The 19,187-nt window shown below is 38.9% G+C and overlaps 1 protein-coding gene and 1 pseudogene across 1 annotated transcript in view; one reads left to right on the plus strand and one right to left on the minus strand.

Annotated features, from left to right (window-relative positions):
- Positions 1 to 19,187, plus strand: part of MME (membrane metalloendopeptidase) — a 118,667-nt gene that overhangs the window by 90,048 nt on the left and 9,432 nt on the right. The window contains exons 19-23 of the mRNA XM_014588278.1: positions 7,770 to 7,889; positions 9,662 to 9,795; positions 10,038 to 10,103; positions 13,685 to 13,780; positions 14,112 to 14,188. Of these exons, the coding sequence (XP_014443764.1) occupies positions 7,770 to 7,889; positions 9,662 to 9,795; positions 10,038 to 10,103; positions 13,685 to 13,780; positions 14,112 to 14,188 (493 nt within the window). The remainder of the gene's footprint in view (positions 1 to 7,769; positions 7,890 to 9,661; positions 9,796 to 10,037; positions 10,104 to 13,684; positions 13,781 to 14,111; positions 14,189 to 19,187) is intronic.
- LOC114008013 (uncharacterized) lies at positions 9,853 to 9,959 on the minus strand (annotated as a pseudogene).

Genomic DNA, 19,187 nt, shown 5'->3' on the forward strand with positions numbered 1-19,187 from the left:
TTGCGTCCCGGACCCGGTGGCTTAAAACTCACACCGGGCGCGTGTGGGTGCGTGCCCAAGATCCCGAGAAGAGAATGGAGGAGAAGGGATTGCAGCGTGACCATGCCCCGTGGGGGGTGATTTCTCGCTTCTTTCTGTCTCTCTTTGTCTGGTGAGCGCACACGCCCTATAGCAAAAAAATAATAATAATAAAATAAAAAAATTAAAAAAATAAAAAAACCTTTAAAAAAAAAAGAAAACACAGATGGCAGACCTGGGTATATGCTGATTTTTCAAGAAATACTTTCAAATGAGTTCTTACCTAGTGAACCAATTTTCATTTGTTGATCATATTTCACACAGAAGCTTAATATTTTTCTACGAAAAATAATACTTTTATTGTGGTGAATGTATTCTGCTGGATAATGAAGCACCATTTGTAACGAGTCCCTCTGTTTTCTATAGGTGGATAAGTGGAGCAGCGGTAGTCAATGCATTTTACTCTTCAGGCAGAAATCAGATAGGTAAGGTGAATTTCTAAATCATTCTTGAACATTTCTCCATTGTTCTCAACTCATAGGGTACTGTATGACTAATTTACAGAGCCCTGCCCCAACGCTTGGCTGAAATGGAGCTGTGGGTTTATGGCATCTGCTTCTTGAAAGTATCCATGCATCTCTTTTCACTAAAAATGGGAACATGTACATTAAGGACAAATTGCATTAAGTGTTTTTGTTTCGTTCACAATATTTTCATTTGTAACTAAAATGGTGTATCTTACTTCTAAGACCTTTTCAACGTCCCTTAAATATATCTCTATAAAATTATATTGGCTTTAAGATTTAGTAAGCTGATCAACAGCTAGAATAGTTTAAGATTCCAAGAGATAAATGTTCACAGATCCAATTCTGGCAATTTTGGGTACTGGGTTTGGGAGACGGTCTGATTCCATGTCATCTTTATCCCGAAAGCTTCCATGAAGTTCAGAAAGTTGCAAATCCAATTATATTAGGTTGAACTATTAATATATGAAATTGTATTTACCTAACCACTGTTGGTCAAAAAGAAAAAAATAATTCTGCTCACTAATAGTAATATCACAGAAATATGTACAAAATTAATAATGAATGGATGATATAATGAATGACTGGATGCTTTAATATAACAAAGATATGTATTTTTTCTCTTCCTGGGAAAGCCTAGGCATCTTAAAACTTCATTTCTCTAAACTTACAAATGGGTCATTTTATTTCAAAGAGTTTTTAGCATCTAGAAGAGTACCCAACTGATTCAGCACTGCCAGAGGTACTTTAAACCAGCAGTGGAGCAGGCTTCTTCAGAAACACTTGGTGACCAGATGCATTCAGCCTAACCCCTTATTTCTTTTTTTTTCTTTTTCCTTTGGAGAGGTTTTTGCTATAGGGCGCATGCGCTTGCCAGAAAGACAGAGACAGAGAGACAGAAAGTGAGAAATCACCCCCCAGGGGGGATGGCCATGCTGCAATCCCTTTTCCTCCATTCTCCTCTCGGGATCTTGGGCACGCACGCACACACGCCTGGCATGAGTTTAAGCCACCGGGTTCGGGACTTGAACCACGGTCAACTACATGGTAGTCCAGCTACATAGCCATTACTAACTGCTGGTCCCCAGCCCCTTATTTCTAAATGTGATCTAGAATATGCACTCAGCCAAGCCTCTTATTTCTAAATGTAGTCTAGAATCAAGAAAGAAGATCATCTCAGCATGATTCGAAACTATTCTTTTTACATCTGAGTCTCTACTAGGCTGAATTTCTTGAATTCTGTTACCACTTAGATTAGAAACTATGAAAAATTCCACAGGCTATTTATTATTAATTAAAAAGCAACCTTAAGGGACCAGCAGATGATGTCATGGTTTTGTCACTAGACGCCCACATGGGCAACTGCACATGGTTCAAGTCCTGGGTGCGGTGGCTTCAAACTCACGCTGGGTGTGTGTGCATGCATGCCCCAGAACCTGAGAAGAGACTGAAGGAGAAGGATTGTGGTATGGCCATCCCCCCTGAGGGGTGATTTCTTGCTTTCTGTCTCTCTCTGTCTACTACATTTTCTTTTAGTAGTCTAGTATTCTTGCAGTTGCTATTTTTAGAGTAACACGTTAAGCCACCTAGAATTTACTTTAGTAAATGACTTGAACATGAATTATATAATCAGAAAATATTGTCTTCATATAATATATAGGTAATAAGTAAGATATGTACACTCAGGTTAAAGTCAGTTAGCTCAAAGTCTAGGATAATATGTTTTCTGGTGAGGGAAATGATTATCTAAACTCAGACCAGAACCTGCTTAATGATCAACTCCTTGGAATCCATGAAGTCAATCCTCTGTAATATATTCCTAAAACTATTCTGATATTTTATTAGAAATGCCTTTAACTCTGGAAGAGCTCCACTTTGAAGACCTCTTTTCAATAACCAAGAGTTCTATCAGTGTATAATCTAGTTCATTTTCACTGAGACTAGATTTTACACTGATACTCAAACCAGATGATTAACTTTCAACGGAATCTCAAGACCTCATCAGGCAATCTCGACACTTAGTTCTTCATTAGGGCAAACTAAGGGGGAGCATCATTTCAGTACAGCTCAGGGAAGACCCTGGATCCTGTCAGACCCAATGCTGATCCGTCCTTGGGAGAGGAGCGAATCCTCTGTGGGACTCTGGTGCCTTCATCCCTCCAGCACTCCTCTAGGTCAGGCCCAGGAGTTTATGTCAAGGTGGAACCTTGTTTAACTCTGAATTATCCCAGATCACTGGAAAGGGCTCAAACTAAGTCTTTGTCAGAGACTCTGTGATCAGAGAAGAGCTGAGAATGTTCTCACTTGGAGTTTAATGTCCTCAAGCTAAACAAGCATGTAGCCAAAGAAACAAGGAGGCGAAAGTGGCCTATGTCCTCACTAGGTAAGCCCTTATTCCTTGAATAATCAAGAATGTATTACAACGAACATTTTTAATACATAAAGACCTTTGAAAAGTTCTAAGCTGATAAAAATATGAAATAAGAAAACCCGTTAACATCTCGACTGCTAATAACAGTTCAGAGAAGGAGAACGTGTCACGCAAGAGGGGAAATGTTTGAAATGTGTACTTTTTCTTTTTGACAGTTAATTTACATCTTCAAAGTGGGGATTGTCTTCACTAAAAATAATTGAAGATTCAGATCTTCATCTTTCTCCTTTGGTGGAAACGTGTGTCTCTGTGTGTATAAATACACATGTACTTACATATCTTCTGCACTGGTGTCTTACTAGATTGGTATGATGTCCACTACAAAATTAGAGTTGTTATAGAATTGCATATGCCATATAAATGACCCCTACAAAGATATACAAATACTTTACACTGGATTGCATGCAGTTGCTCATGGGATTGGTTTTGTGTTCTAGAAACAACTTTATCTTATAATATGGTGAGTTACTCGTATCTGTAATTTCTACTTTTTAGTCATACCATTTTTTGTAGACCTCACACACATAGAGGCTATCCCAGTTTCTATGTACCACCTCCCACCACCACGTTACATGAGCAGAATGTCCCTTTCTAGGATACTAAAGTGTTAAATTGACTCTCCTTCTTTTTGCACATTTGCTACAAGGAGCTCTAGCAGCCTCACAGACTGTGCCATGGGAATGCTGCATTTGAACGTTTCCTCAAATGTGTCTCTGTAAGTTCCAGGCATTAGTCAAACATCTTACTAAAACTTAGTATCTTGAGCAAGTGAGATAGTCTTACTGTTGTTCTGTTCTTTTTTCCTTAAAGTTGTGGTATAACTCTTTTAAGTCATTTTTTTTTCAATTTCAGAAATGTATTAAAAGTATGTAGTATATGCAGCCCGTGTGAGATAATTCTAGTTTCTTAATGGTCTTCTTTATTTTTAAGACTATTATTTTCAAACTCGGACATCAAAATGTTAATGTTTCCAAATGTGGGAACTTCGTTGAATAAAACAAGAATGTGGAATGATTTTCCACCAAAAAGTATTACCTGACTGTAAACTTGAACTTGATATGAAATTTTCTAAAATTGAATTATTTGCAGCCTTAAAAAAAAAAATTAACCAGGAAAACTGCAGTGGAGGTGTAAAGTCTTCAGAGGGGGACGAAGAGACACAATGTTTTTCGTTTCCTAGACCAGTGACTTAACTTCATTAACTAACTTGTTGATAATCATAAACATAAAAAGGGCACAACTTAGCAGTTGGTTATAAACAACAGTTGTGAACTCTGCTAGTAACAGCAGGAAGGCTAAAGGGGAAAATCCTCGTTCCAGAGATTTAGCTGACAAAGTGAAAGGGGAGATGATACTTGGCAAAGTTGAATTTGAAGACTAGTAGTTAATATGAGCCATAAAAGTCTTATCACTTGCCTGGAGAATGACATATCAGGGTATAATTAAAGCAGCAGGATCTTTCTAGTTAATGTTTAGTCTTGATAGCACGTTTCATAAGAGCATTTTATATAATGGGTGGATTTTAATCAAAGTACATAGTGTGGGAGATAGTGTTCGCTTTAAGTTAATAAAGTACTGCACATCATTTTTAGACTTGAAGCTAAAAATAATTTCTTGGCACTGTTTAGCTGAGGCAGCTACATGTGAGGTATAACTTTCATCGAAATTCTCTAAGGATGGAAGTTTGTTTTGTTTTGTTTTTGTTTTTAATGGCCATTTTGTCATTTGAATGTCATGGCAACTAGCCAAAAATGATTTTAAAAGTCTAGGGAACAATCAGATTGCTCAGAGTATTTTCATAGTCTCCTCTGTAAATAGCTAATATTTATCCCTGAAATCCATGCAAGGTTATGCTTCATTCAGTCTATCTCAAAGACAAAGAGGCAACGTGGTTATTCTGTGTTGGTTAAATCTTAACTGTCTAAGGCCGGGGCCCTTCTCAATGTATAGATAGATATACATATGCAGTGACTACACACATAGCTTGCTAAGGACCCAGGATTTTGCAAGTAGTAGATGCTGATACTAAAGATTATAGAACATAATGTTTTAGTTACTGGCCAAACACTAGAGTTTTAAAATACAAAAGATAAAATTACTGAACTGTGAACGGTATTCAAAAGGTTGGTGGGAAATGCACTTTACAAAAATCTTCTGCATGACTCCAAAAGTTTTACACCAAAACAAATTATACTTTAATTTCATTTTTCCACAGATTTTTAAAAGTCACCTCAAGTAGGGATCAGCAGATGGTGTAATAGCTATGGCACTGGACTCCCATGTAGTCAACCATAGTTCGAGTCCCAGACCTGATGGCTTAAACTCAAGCCGGGTGCGTGTGCATGCGTGCCCAAGATCCCAAGGGGAGAACAAAGGAGAAGGGATTGCAGCATGGCCATCTCCCCTGGGGGTGATTTTTTGCTTTCTTTCTCTCTCTCTCTCTCTCTCTCTGTCTTTCTGGTGGACGCACATACCCTATAGCAAAAACCTCTCCAAAAACAAGTCCCCTCAAATCAAAAAAGGAAAGAAAAATCATCATTAATTTTAATTTCTTTCTAAAGTCAACCAGCCAGGAGCCTCCTCTAAATAACATGGTCCTGAAACAATGGTTTTATTTTTAGAGAGAGTGTGTATTTTTGCTATAGGGCGCATGCACTCACCAGAGACACACAGAGAGAAAGTGAGAACTCAACCCTCGGGGGGGGGATGGCCACTCTGCAGTCCCTTCTCCATTCTCTTCTCAAGATTTTGGGCACACCCAGCATGAAAACTCCCAAAAAAAAAAAAAAAAAAAAGGAAAGAAAAATCATCATTAATTTTAATTTCTTTCTAAAGTCAACCAGCCAGGAGCCTCCTCTAAATAACATGGTCCTGAAACAATGGTTTTATTTTTAGAGAGAGTGTGTATTTTTGCTATAGGGCGCATGCACTCACCAGAGACACACAGAGAGAAAGTGAGAACTCAACCCTCGGGGGGGGGATGGCAACTCTGCAGTCCCTTCTCCATTCTCTTCTCAAGATTTTGGGCACACCCAGCATGAATTTCAGGCCACCAGATCCAGGACTCGAACCATGGTGGCCATATGGGAGTCCAGCACCTTACCCACTATGCCACCTGCTGACCCCTTTTTATAGAGGCATGAGAGCATGAACCAGGATGGTTGCAGGAAGACTGACAACAGATAAGTAAGAGATGCCCCTGGAAGGAAGGTACATCACCCGGTCTTCGCCTAAGCAGATCGTAAGAGACTGTTAAAGGGAGACATCTAAAATAACTGGAAATGCCCACTGTGGGTGACTGAGACCCTACAGGTGCCATTAGGAGAAATAATACTATCAAGCCAGTGATGACTTAGAGGGAAAATGAGTCTGAGGTTTGACACAATAAATTTAAAATGTTTGTGAGTCCTTTAAATGGAGGAAGTTAGCAAGTTGATGCAGTGATCTGGAGCAACATATAAAAACTACAATTTACTTATCAAACTTTAGGATCTCTTATAAATCAGGATGATTCATTCTTTTTTTTATCATTCATCATTCATTTAATCAACACATTCCCGAGCACTGATTATGTTTCAGGCATGGTTACAGTTTTAGGTACTGAAGATAAAGAACTAAGAAGGCAACTGAATCAGGTTCAGCCCTTGGTATGGTGGGTAAGGTGGCTGATCCCATGTGGCTGACTGCACGGTTCTTGTCCCAGACCTGGCAGCTTGAGGAATATACAGGGCACATGTGCATGTGTACCCAAAATCCTGAAAGGAGGGGAAAATGGAGGAAAAAGAATTGTGGTGTGATCATTCCCCACAAGGGGTGTTTTCTCTCTTTTCCCCTTCTCTCTCTCTCTTTCTATCTGTCTCTCTGATGAGCACATGCTTCCTCTAGCAAAATTAAAAAAAAAAAAAAAAGAAAATAGACACAAACAGATGTATTTAGAGACACACAGATCTCTGCTCACAAAGAGTTAATACTAGAGGTGTGGGGAGGAAGTGGTACAGACAGGGGAAAAAAAGACTCCAGTCATAATGAAAGAAAAAAACAGAATATATTGGGAACAGCAGATGGTGTAGTGGCTACATTGCTAGACTCCCATGTAGTCAACCACGGTTCGAGTCCCAGACCCAGTGGCTTAAACTCATGCTGGGTGCATGTGTGTGCATGCCCAAGATCCCAAGAAGAGAATGGAGGAGAAAGGATTGTGGCATAGCCATCCCCCGGGAGGTGAGTTCTCACTTTCTGTCTCTCTGTCTCTGTCTTTCTGGCGAGCACATGCACCCTATAGCAAAAACCTCTCAAAAAAGAAAGAAAGAAATAATATAAGGTAGTTATAGATGTCTCAATGAAAATAAAATAAGGTTATGTGGTTGACTATTACCTTGAATTGAGGGACTATATGGATGTTAAAGCACTATATGGATAAAACTTTTAAAGAGAGCATTAAACATAATACTTGTGTATTGAGTAACTGTTTCTTTCAAGTTTTTTCAAGGGAAAAAGAACCCTCTGGATGAAGATTATATTTTCTCCTTGCTCCAGACCTTTATCACATAAAACAATCCTAAAAATGAATAAATAGTGTAAAGTGAGTTGTGACTATAAATTATAGATTATGGCACTACTCCAAGATAACTCTTTGTTGTCATCAATAATTAAAGACCTGCATTTGTTTCTTTCACAGAAGATTTCTGTATATGCCTAAGTGAAACTGACATAGCGGGAAGCAACTAAGCCAGCAAGAAGCCTGCCTCCGTGCAATACTGCCATAAATAACCTTTAACCGTCTTATCTCCCTGCAGTCTTCCCAGCTGGCATTCTGCAGCCCCCCTTCTTCAGTGTCGGACAGTCCAACTCATTGAACTTTGGGGGCATCGGCATGGTCATAGGACACGAAATCACCCATGGCTTCGATGACAATGGTAAAGTCCAGTTGACGTTCGCCTTTGGCTGAGAGAGAGCTTTGTACATTCGGTTAAAAATCATAAAAGTCTGTCATCTATATATTAATGGCCTCATTTTCCACATGCTTCCAGTGCTTAATTGCTGCTTAAGAAGATCAAAAATTTCTGATAATGAGGTCAGCAATGTGTGCCTTCCACTCTGACAAAATAAAGCAGATATTCACAATAGAAAATACATGATGTTGTCAATACCAGCAGTGGCTAGTTCTCGGTCTTATTTCATGATGGTATGATTGACTTCATCAGTGTCTTAGAGGGCAAGGGTCCATGTCCATACCTTACAATCAGATGTAGAATCAGAAAGTATTGCTTATCCACGAGCCCACGAGACCCTTCAGCTGCATGTAGTCAGGGATTTTTTTCCCATCTTGGACCTGCTACCCAGATCAGGCCTTTGTAAGGAGTAGGCACTTAAATGTTTATATGCTGCTCTAAATGCCAAGGCAAATTTATTTTTTCAGTGAATGCTGACAGGAATAGAAGCCATGAACTATGTAAAAAAGTGATGGTTGAAGGTAAGTCATAAGTCACAGTTCACAGGTGAAATGGTAGTAGGATTAGAGTAAAAGAGTAAAAATAGATAAGCCTTAGAACCAACGTTAGAGAGCCAGAGAAAGAAGAAGAGGCAGGAAGAGTACGATTTTTTTTTAAAGGCTTGCCAAATATCAATTAACTCAAACTATGCAGCTATTTTTTTTTTTTTTTTTTTTTGGAGAGGTTTTTGCTATAGGGTGCGTGCGTTCGCCAGACATACAGAGAGAGACAGAGAGACAGAAAGCAAGAAATCACCCCTAGGGGGCGGTGGCCACGCTGCAATCCCTTCTCCTCCATCCTCCTCTTGGGATCTTGGGCACGCACGCACACGTGCCCAGCATGAGTTTTAAGCCACCGGGTCCAGGACGCGAACCGCAATCGACTACGTGGGAGTCCAGCGACATAGCCATTACACTAACTGCTGGTCCCAAAAACTATGCGGCTATCTTCACAAGTGGGTACTAATACTATTTCTGTTTTTAAATGGAAAAAAAAATAAGGACACATGAAAGAGTTGCAGAAAAGTAAAAGTTAGGAACTGGTGCAGTAAAGCTGTAAGTTCAAATAGTTTGATTTCATTGCCCTTACCTTCCAAATTCCCTACATAAGGGAAAAACATTTTTAAATGATTCTATTGGGTTGTCAAGAAAGTCATGGCATCATTTTCTATATTTTTCTATGCAAAAATGCATTATGACTTACCAGATGACCCAATATTAAGAGCCAAACTATGTGGGCAGAGAAGCTCCTGGAGTTAAAGGGGCCTTTTTCTTTTTGCTTGAAGTAGAGGGAAACTAAGAGTCCTGCAGTCTCATGAAGAATATGGTCGTCTGAAATGAATGGTCTTTTAAAATTGTCAAAATATCAAATTAAACAGACTTGGTTCAAGTGGAAATCATCAAACAGAACAGGGTGTGATTTCTGGATGTTTTATCTGGTGGCTTTATCTGAGATATATCAGAAGCCAAGTAGGTGAAATACCAAGGTCAACACTAGAGCACATTAACAAAGAAAGCTTTGACAGTCTGGACTTCCCCACCTCGGTGGAAGAGGAAGGATTGCAGTGTCTCCCATCATCTGTCCAATTGAATGCTCTTACATAATAGTATTTCAGTCCTTGCCCTTTGAATTGAAGACATCTTAATATAATTCTTGTTGTCATGAGTTCCCATTTTACTTAAGTAAATGTATTACAGGCAGAAACTTCAACAAGGATGGAGACCTCGTTGACTGGTGGACTCAACAGTCTGCAAAGAACTTTAAAGACCAGTCTCAATGCATGGTGTACCAGTACGGAAACTTTTCCTGGGACTTGGCAGGTGGACAACATGTATGTCACTAGCATTCTCTCCAAATGTTTTGGATAAGTTCAGTCTTTACTTCCTCACTTCAGACTGATCATTTGCCAAACCTTTCATAACAAGGTTCAAGAGGGGCACATTTCACACAGTGGTGTGAAAACCCAGTCATAACACTTATGAACCACAAAAGGATCAATATGTTCAACTTTAAGTGAATTATTCATGTTTTTCTTAACAATCCTAATAAAGCATCTTTTTTTTTTTAAAACAGCTCAATGGAATTAATACACTAGGGGAAAACATTGCCGATAATGGAGGTATTGGTCAAGCATACAGAGTGAGTAATAATACTTTATTTCCATTTTAATGATTGGTATGTTTATCATATTTAGTCATTCACTTCAAGTCTTTTGCAAAAGAGACAGATAAACAATAAACAATGAATAGAAAATGAGCAATATATGGGGAAGAAAGGGATTATAACTACATCAACCACCAGAGTTGGTACAGTTGATGTGACAGAACTGAACACCAGTCTCTTAAATTTCCAAAAGGGAAAATGGGAAGCATGGAGTGTTGTAGCAACAGAAATAAGGAGCTAATGCAGGTTCCACAGAAGGGGCAATACGTGTGTGTGTGTGTGTGTGTGTGTGTGTGTGTGTGAGTGTGACAGGATGTGTGCACTCACCAGTGAGGAACAGTGCAAGAAGGAAAAGAGAAAGCACCCCTGTCTTTCCCTCTTTTTGGAATTCTGGACACAAATGCCACAGCGGGTGATTCTCAAGCTGCTGGTCTGGAACTCAAACCGTGGTGTCAGCTGTGTGGGATTCAGCTGCCTTAAACACCAGGCCATGGAGCAGGCTCATGGAAACATTTTTCTGTGAAATAATCTCTGAAATACTTTTTTGGAGAATATGCCCCACAAGAAGGATGAGTTCAGGGTTCGGTGACCTGCTCATCAATGGCCTGATGAACAGGCCCCTCAGCGTTTGGGACCATTAATCAGCATAAACCACTGGCATAATAGTAAACCACTGTCTGTCTACAGTGATTCAATACGGAACTGTGGTTCCAGCTTGTGGCCTTGTTGTCAATCAAACTATCGCACCCAGAGAATTATCAATGGAGCATCCCTTAACTCTCATTTAGCCTTCCATTCTTCCTTGCATTTGGCAAATACTTAATAAGGGCCAGACTATGGGTTTGGCAAACTCTAGGTGCTGGATATATAGCAATGAACTCTCCATAAAAGATGTCCCTAGTTGATGATCTGAGCAAGGATGAAAGGATAGCCCAGTGGATTCCATGTGCACAAGAAAAAGTAGGTGTTTTCACAAAAGAGTGGAAGATTGATGTTTTGGTAACAACATGATTTTGAGGGCTTCTCCGAACCCTGAGGTAGGCCCCATGAGGGATAGGCTAGAACCAGGTTTCTTTAAGACAAGAATGAATGGAATATTCAGTAGAGTGGATGAGGATTTAAGGTTAGTTGTTGGGTCAGGGAAGGGGGGAGGCTAAGTGAAGGGAGAGATGAATAGTGGTGCCTTGTGGGAGGGGTCTGATTTGGCAGTGGTCAAGGATGATCATAGCATGAGGCTCGAGAGAGTAAGTCAGCTCTTTAAAGAATGAGTCCCAGCCATTATTTTGGAATAACAGATTACTGCTTCTTTGAGTGCTTGGTAATTTGGTGTCTTTTTTTCTGAATACCAGACACTCTTTTACCTCTCCAGGTGCTGGATAATTTTTATTTTCCTTCAAATATTGTTTTTCATGTTTTAAAAAAAGTTTAGTTTTAAGACTGAGTGAGAAAGACAAGAGAGAAAGAGACAGCACTCCAAATAGGATCTTGATGCCACAATCTAGTTCCAGCCTCAGCAAGTCCCAGATCATGGGCATGTGCATTCAGCACCCTCAGGGAGGTCTCCAGATGCGAACCCAGAACCTTCCCACGTGGGTTAACCTCGCACGGCTTCGCATTTTCCTGCTGCATCACTACCTGACCCCAGTCAATATTCTTGAGCCTTATCTGGGATAGTGTGAAATCCCTTGGAAAGGGTATGACCTTTTGGGATCTTGTTTAAACAAATTTGTTAGGTGGGACTGAGACAGTCCTTAAAGACACTTATTCTCCACTGCTAAGGCAAGATCTTCCTGTGGGAATCCTGAGGCTTTTCATTCTTGTCCTATATGAGCACCATGCACTGTGATTTCTAAACGTTTGGGTATCTTTTTCACTAAAATTGCACAGTTTGCTCACATATACCTCGGAATTAATACTCAGCCAAATAAGTGAAGGTAATCATCTGTGATCTCTGACATTCTCTTTTTCTGTGATTCCCTCCTTTTTGATAACCTGTCCTTGGTGTCCCTGAACTCTCAGCTTCTTTTCCTCAACTCACAATGTCCCTCAGGCTCCAACCATGTTTTCCTCGCTACTTCGTGGCATGAAAATCTTCTGGACAAAAATCAGGGCAGCTATAGGACTCACTTCAGTCATCACCCCTCAGGAATTATACTCTTTTTTTTTTTTTTTTCCTACTATCCAGTGTTACACAAACTGTTGCTTCATATATTTGTGCATGACCGGATCGTTTCAGTGGGAAGCTAAATCCAGTTCCTATCACTTTTCTTATTTTTTTTTTTTACATTTAATCACTGTCTGTATTTACAGTGTACAACATCGTTCTCCCAGCATGAATACACTGCATATTAGTCAAGTCAGAGACATTGCCATATACATGAGCATCAACAGATAACTTTTCATTTTTGTGTCTCTTACATGTTCTGTCTTTCCCTGTCATTCCATCTTGACTGGGAAGGGAAGGCAATAGCACTCTTAAATGTCCCATGATGATTCTAATATATATCCAGATTGAAAAATCACTGCTATAAAAATCTAAGCAAAGTTTGGGTTGATGGTACTTCCATGGAGATCCTCACCTAGAGCAAGTTCAGAATTGTAACAGTGAAACGAAATACCATCGTGTAGATATTTCATTACACTTTGGAATACATGGATTCTTAACATGAAATGCCTTGCCCCCCTTGCTGTTACAGGTTGTAAGCTCCTAAGAGGGAGCAGGCACAAGCTTTTCCCATGTCCTCCATATTTTTACATTGTAGAGACTCATTAAATGGATGTGATGGCGAGTATGAAGAAATCTGTTTATCTAATTTGCCACCTTCCTTTGCATTAATTTGGAAATGATACAGTTCAAAAAGTTTATTATCAAACCCTTTCTTCACATATTTAATAGAGGAAAGCTACATTTTTTTTCAGTAGTGTTTATAAATCCTTCAGAATTAGGAACATTTTTTGACATTCAGGTTTCCTAAATTCTTTCCTTCTAATGTATCTTTGAAAAAATCTATTTCCTCCTGTTTTCATGGCACCAAAACAGTTGCTTGTCCTTATTCTTAGAGTCACAGGATACTAGGCCTCTAAGAGATCTCAAGAGAATCTTTTAACTTTGGCAAGAATCACTCACACTAAGTCTAGTCTGTTTTGCTAATAGTAGTAGCTAAGCTAAATATAGCAATTGCAGATGCTCTTGGCAATCCATTCATCTAACTGGCTGAAGTTATCTATCTATCTATAGAACAACATTTAGATAAACTTTTCATGACTTATTTAAGCCATCCATTCATACAACTGACATTTATTAATCATCTGACATGTGTCAGGTTCTTGGCATCTGCTAATCAGTATCCTGTTCTTTTCTGAGCATTCATAAATAAATTCTAGTTTCCTTTCTATGAAAGAATACATAAAATAATTGTAAGTTGAAATATCTAAATGTATCATTGTGAGGACTTTGATGTAAAGACTTAATAACTTGGCTATCTGATCTTTTGCGTTGATTCATATATAAATTTAGAAATCATAAACATTGTATTTTTATTTTGTTCACTGCATAGGCCTATCAGAATTATATCAAAAAGAATGGGGAAGAAAAACTACTTCCTGGACTTGACCTAAATCACAAACAACTGTTCTTCTTGAACTTTGCCCAGGTATTGTGTATTTCTTGATTGATAGATATGAAAATCACTTTGAGTTAGAATTTCATTGTAAGTTAGATAATGCATGATGAATTTTCTTGTTTTAATCAATTGTGGCAGAGCATTTGACTTGACTAACTTTCATTGTTTAGAACAGACTGTCAGATCATATTAATTATAAATAGTTATGTTTCTGGTTGCCTATCATTGAACAGTATTTGAAGAGTTGGTTAAGGAATACAGCATTCCAATTTGATTTTGCTTTCAAACCCCTGCACCTGCCCAAATGGATAATCCTTGATTAAGCCTAAGCACACTGCTTTGCTTTTCCTATTATCCCTAGGTTTGGTGTGGAACCTACAGGCCAGAGTATGCCATCAACTCCATTAAAACAGATGTGCACAGTCCAGGCAATTTCAGGTATGTGGGTATGAAGAGCAGACTAGGTACTCCAATATTGGCTCCTTACTTCCCATTTGGAATTTGGCCTTTTCTAACTGTTATTCTTTAACACTTAGAAATCCATAGGACCAGCAGTTGGTATAATGGCTATGTCACTGGACTTCCATGTAGTCAATCGTGGTTTGAGTCCTAGATCTTGTGGCTTAAACTCATGCCGGCCACATATGCATGTGTGCCCAAGATCCCGAGAGAAGAATGGGGAAGAAGAGACTGTGGCATGGCCATTCCCCCTGGGGGGGTTATTTCTCACTTTCTGTCTCTCTGGCAAGTGCACACACCCTACAACAAAAGTCTCTAGAGAAAAAAAAAAAGAGAGAGAGAGAGATTTGGGGCACGTACATACATGCAGCCAGTGTGTTTTTTTGGCTACTGGGCCCTCACAGTCAGCCATGTGAGTTCCAGCTGCCTTAAACACTAGCCAACAACTAGCCCTGTGTCTCACTCTCTTTTTAAAATTTGACAGAGGGTGCATGTGCTCATTAGAGAGAGACAGAGAGAAAAAGAAAGCCAGCCATGGGGAATGGTCACATTGCAATCCCTTCTCTCTTTTTCTCCCTCTGGTTGACATTGGGCACGCCCACACACGTGCTTGTTGTTTTTATCTAACCAACTGGCCTATGACTCAAACCACACAGTCAGCCACGTGGGATCTAGCCACCCCAACCACCCTGCCATGGGTTCATCCAAACTTGTTTTAATATTAACATTGAATCTTAACTACTGGGTTAAAACTTCTCTGTTTAAAATACACTTTCTACCTCATGTCTTAACACAGTCTTCTGAACAAATCAGTCATTAATTCTGGTTTTACCGTTTATTAATTTAGTGAAATCCTCAAAATCTGTAGTGTGGTAGTATTTATTTCCGCATCAGTGATGCTGTTTGACTTCTCGATTTGGCTTCTATTAGGCTTTTTCTTCCAGTAGTCTCCCTTATCACACAGCTTTGCTTTCTGTGGTTCAGTTGCCCATGGCATAGTACCATAAGGCAGTATTTAGGGAGAGAGAAAGAGTGAGAAAGACCACATTATCATAGTATATTGTTATAATTGTTCTCTTTTTAAATTAGTCATTATTGTTCTTTCTTTTTTGTTTTAATTTTTGGAGAGCACATGTGCTTGCCAGAGACAAAGAGACAGAGGGAGAAAGCAACCCTCAAGGTGCATGCCACAATCCCTTTGCCTCCATTTCTCCATCCTGTTAGAATTTGGGGCACAAATGCACATGCACCCAGCAGGTGTTTCAAGCCACTGAGGCTAAGATTTAAATCACGGTTGTTCATATGGAATCTGGCTCCTTTAACCGCTAGACTACGGGGCCTGTTTATTGACCTGTTTGTTGTTTATCTTTTACTATGACTAATTTACAAGCTACACTTCATGATAGGTACATATGTATAGGAAGAAAACCTAGTATATGTAGGTTCTTTACTACCTGAGGTTTTAGGCATCCGCTGAGATCTTAGAATGTATTCCCCATGGGGAAGAGAAGACCCCTCTATGTTTCTTTCTTTCCCATTTGTCTTTCCTATTACGATATTACCATCCCATCCTTCTCTTCTAGTAACTCAGAAAGAGTATTTCCCTTCTACAGTAAAAATGAATGCATGTTTTGAAGTAAGAAACATTTGAATTCAACCCTGGCTCTCCCATTTAGTAGCTGTTACTCAGTGCCTCTGTGCCTCAGTTTCTTGGTATGTAAAATGAAGATTCCGTTGTTGGAGGACTCATTTAATGCACCTATTACACATCTGTGTTTGAAAATTAGTTCTAAGATTGTTTTTAGATAAGAGGTATGAATAGAATAAGAATTCCTGTGACAAAGGGTAATGAACTTTGCAGTGCTTCCGTATCAGCTCACAGTGAAGGGCTTTTTGTTCCTGTCTTCCGATGTTCTCCATATTTAGAATGTCGGTGACCGGGTACTGGTGAAGTCGTATGTAAGTAACTATTTTCTAGTCCCAATGTAAAGCGGAAAGCAGTGTTTCATTATAACGATGTAAAGTTCTTTGCATCTTTGTTTATTTTGCTCTCACACTAAAGATCCCTGCTAGCCCATTTTTCATTCATAACAAGAGAAGTATTGTGTGTTTTTTAAAGAGTAAATGGAATGCCAACCTTTTGTCAAGGAAGTTATTATTTTCTCTGGAGGTAAAGGGATTTCCTTGGCAAAAGGTTGAGGTTACTTTGGTTTTGGAAACAGACTGCTTCCTGGCTGTACAAAGTAAAACATATTTTTAAAAGAATTTTTAAAACTAGCAGCCATTGAGTTCCTATTAAAGACTTATGCTTTTTTAAAGAGTAAATGGAATGCCAACCTTTTGTCAAGGAAGTTATTATTTTCTCTGGAGGTAAAGGGATTTCCTTGGCAAAAGGTTGAGGTTACTTTGGTTTTGGAAACAGACTGCTTCCTGGCTGTACAAAGTAAAACATATTTTTAAAAGAATTTTTAAAACTCGCAGCCATTGAGTTCCTATTAAAGAATTATGCTTGATGGTTTATGTAGAAATGTTTCTGAAATACAGAGAGATTTGTAACCTCATGCTTTAATAGCCACAGAATTAAAAACAAAAGGCACAACATATTTGATATAAAGCCGAAGCCATAAAATCTTATTTGTTAGGCCTACCCTATAATTGTTTTATTTATCCTAACTAAAACCTTATGTTATTTAAAACAAACTTTTAAAACCTTTAATATTTAAAAGAAAAAAAAAACATTTCCTCTCAAATATTCTAGAAATTGAATCCATAATTTAAATACTGACTTCTTTTTGGAAATTCAGTTTTTGTTTAACCACCCATAGTCACTTCAAGAATAAATTCATTGTATTCCTAAAATTATTTATACAAAATATTTCTGTATAATATATAAGGGTGTTTTTTAAGTAGAGGGCATGTGTGCTGACCAGAGAGAGACAGAGAGTCAAGAGAGAAAGGGAGAGGATAAAGTTCCCTTTTCATGGGAAATGGTCACACTGCAATCTCATCTCTTTCATCTCACTCTCCTCTCTGGATTTTGGACATGCATGCACATGTGGCCAGCTTATTTCTCAAGCTTCTGCATCTGGAACTCCAATCACATGGTCAGTCATGTGGGATCCAGCTATTTAAACCACCAGGCCATGAAGCCAGCCCAAGGTTCTTTTTTTTTTTGGAGAGGTTTTTGCTATAGGGCGCATGCACTCACCAAAAAGACAGAGAGACAGAAAGCAAGAAATCAACCCTCAAGGGGGATGGCCACACCGCAATCCTTCTCCTCTATTCTCCTCTCGAGATCTTGGGCACACACGCACATGCACCCAACATGAGTTTAAGTCACCAGGTCTGGGACTTGACCCACAGTCGACTACATGGGAATTCAGCGACATAGCCATTACGCTAACTGCTGGTTCCCCAGCCCAAGGTTCTTACAATCTTTTAAAACAACTCAAAATAGACAAAATGCTTCAGTTGCTTAGATTGGTCAGTATTATCATTCTGTCAAAAATTTAAAAAGGTACTTTATAGAACTAAAACCACTATAAGGCAAGAAATATTTTTTATAGCTTACTTTCTAATATGTCTATTTTTTTAACTTTCATTGCAAGAAGGTGTGTGCATTTGCTACAGAGAGGGAGAGAAAGCATCCCTTACAGGATTATGATCACACCACAATCCTCCATTTCTCTATCCAATGGGATTTTAAACATGTACACCCAGCATGTTTTTCAAACTGCTGGAGCTAGGATTTGAACTGCAGTTGGCCATGTAGGATCCAACTCCCAATGCACAGTGCTCAACCACCACACTATGGGGCAAACCCTCTAACACTTTTGAAAGAACGGTCTTTCTTGTGTTTTATGTAGACGTTTTCAACAAATATGACTATATTGTTCCTTCTAATTCTATAATTTAGCATGCATAGGTTCAATTCTCTTTGAAATACTGATGTTTCCTCTATTTACTTTAAATATTAGCACAGTTATGGATGTTGGTGAACTTTGTAGAATTCCTATTAACACCTGTTTACCTTTAGCCTGTATGTAGGAATTTATTCAAGTATTCATTTCTTTATGAATATATAGTAGAACATATGCCCATCAGTTGACTACGCTTTGAAAAAAAAAAATCATAAAGACTAGTGGTAAAAATTGCATAGTCTAGGCCAGCTGGTGGCATGATGATTAAGGCAGCTGAATCCAACATGGCTAACTATGCGGTTTGAGTCCCAGACCTGGCAGCTTGTAAAGTGTGGCAAGCTCATATGCTTACATGTCCAAAATCTTGAAAGGAGAGAGGAGATTGCAGCAGGACCATCCCCCATGGCAGGTGCCTTCTCATTTTCTCTCTCTTTCTCTCTCCCCATACGCATGTGTTCTAGTGAATTTAAAAAAAAAAAAGAAAGAAAGAAAGAGAGAAAGAAAGAGAGATTGGATAGTTTTATCATGAATAAAGCCAGCTCATCTTATAGTCAAGTCATTCATTTAATATAAGTAACTGAATATTGTCTGCAGACCTATTGATGTCAAAAATCTTCTTCCGTGACTCAGAAATCCAGCTACTTGTGGATAAGAGTGGTCAGATATGGTAAAGGAAATAAAGGCCATTCCTGGTCACATTAGGGTCATCCCAGTATCTCTTAGATGTCTGTAATATAAGTAATTATTTGCCAAGGGAATAAATGACAAGAGTACAGTTAATAATTTTATGCCATAAAGTACAAATTTCAAGTAAATCACCTCAATAAATAGTCAGTCAAAGATTTGATTATGTTCTGTTATTAGAAATGCAAACCCAAAACCTGCATAGTTTTGGGTTTTTTGGTTTTTGGTTTTTGGGGTTTTTGTTGTTGTTGTTGTTGTTGTTGTTTTTGAGAGTTTTTTGCTATAGGGCGTGTGAGCTTGCCAGAAAGACAGAAAGAGACAAAGAGATAGAAAGCGAGAAATCCCCACCACCACCACCACCACCCCACCCCACC

Source organism: Tupaia chinensis, unplaced genomic scaffold (assembly GCF_000334495.1).
Source record: "Tupaia chinensis unplaced genomic scaffold, TupChi_1.0 Scaffold000272_1, whole genome shotgun sequence".
NCBI lineage: Eukaryota > Metazoa > Chordata > Mammalia > Scandentia > Tupaiidae > Tupaia > Tupaia belangeri.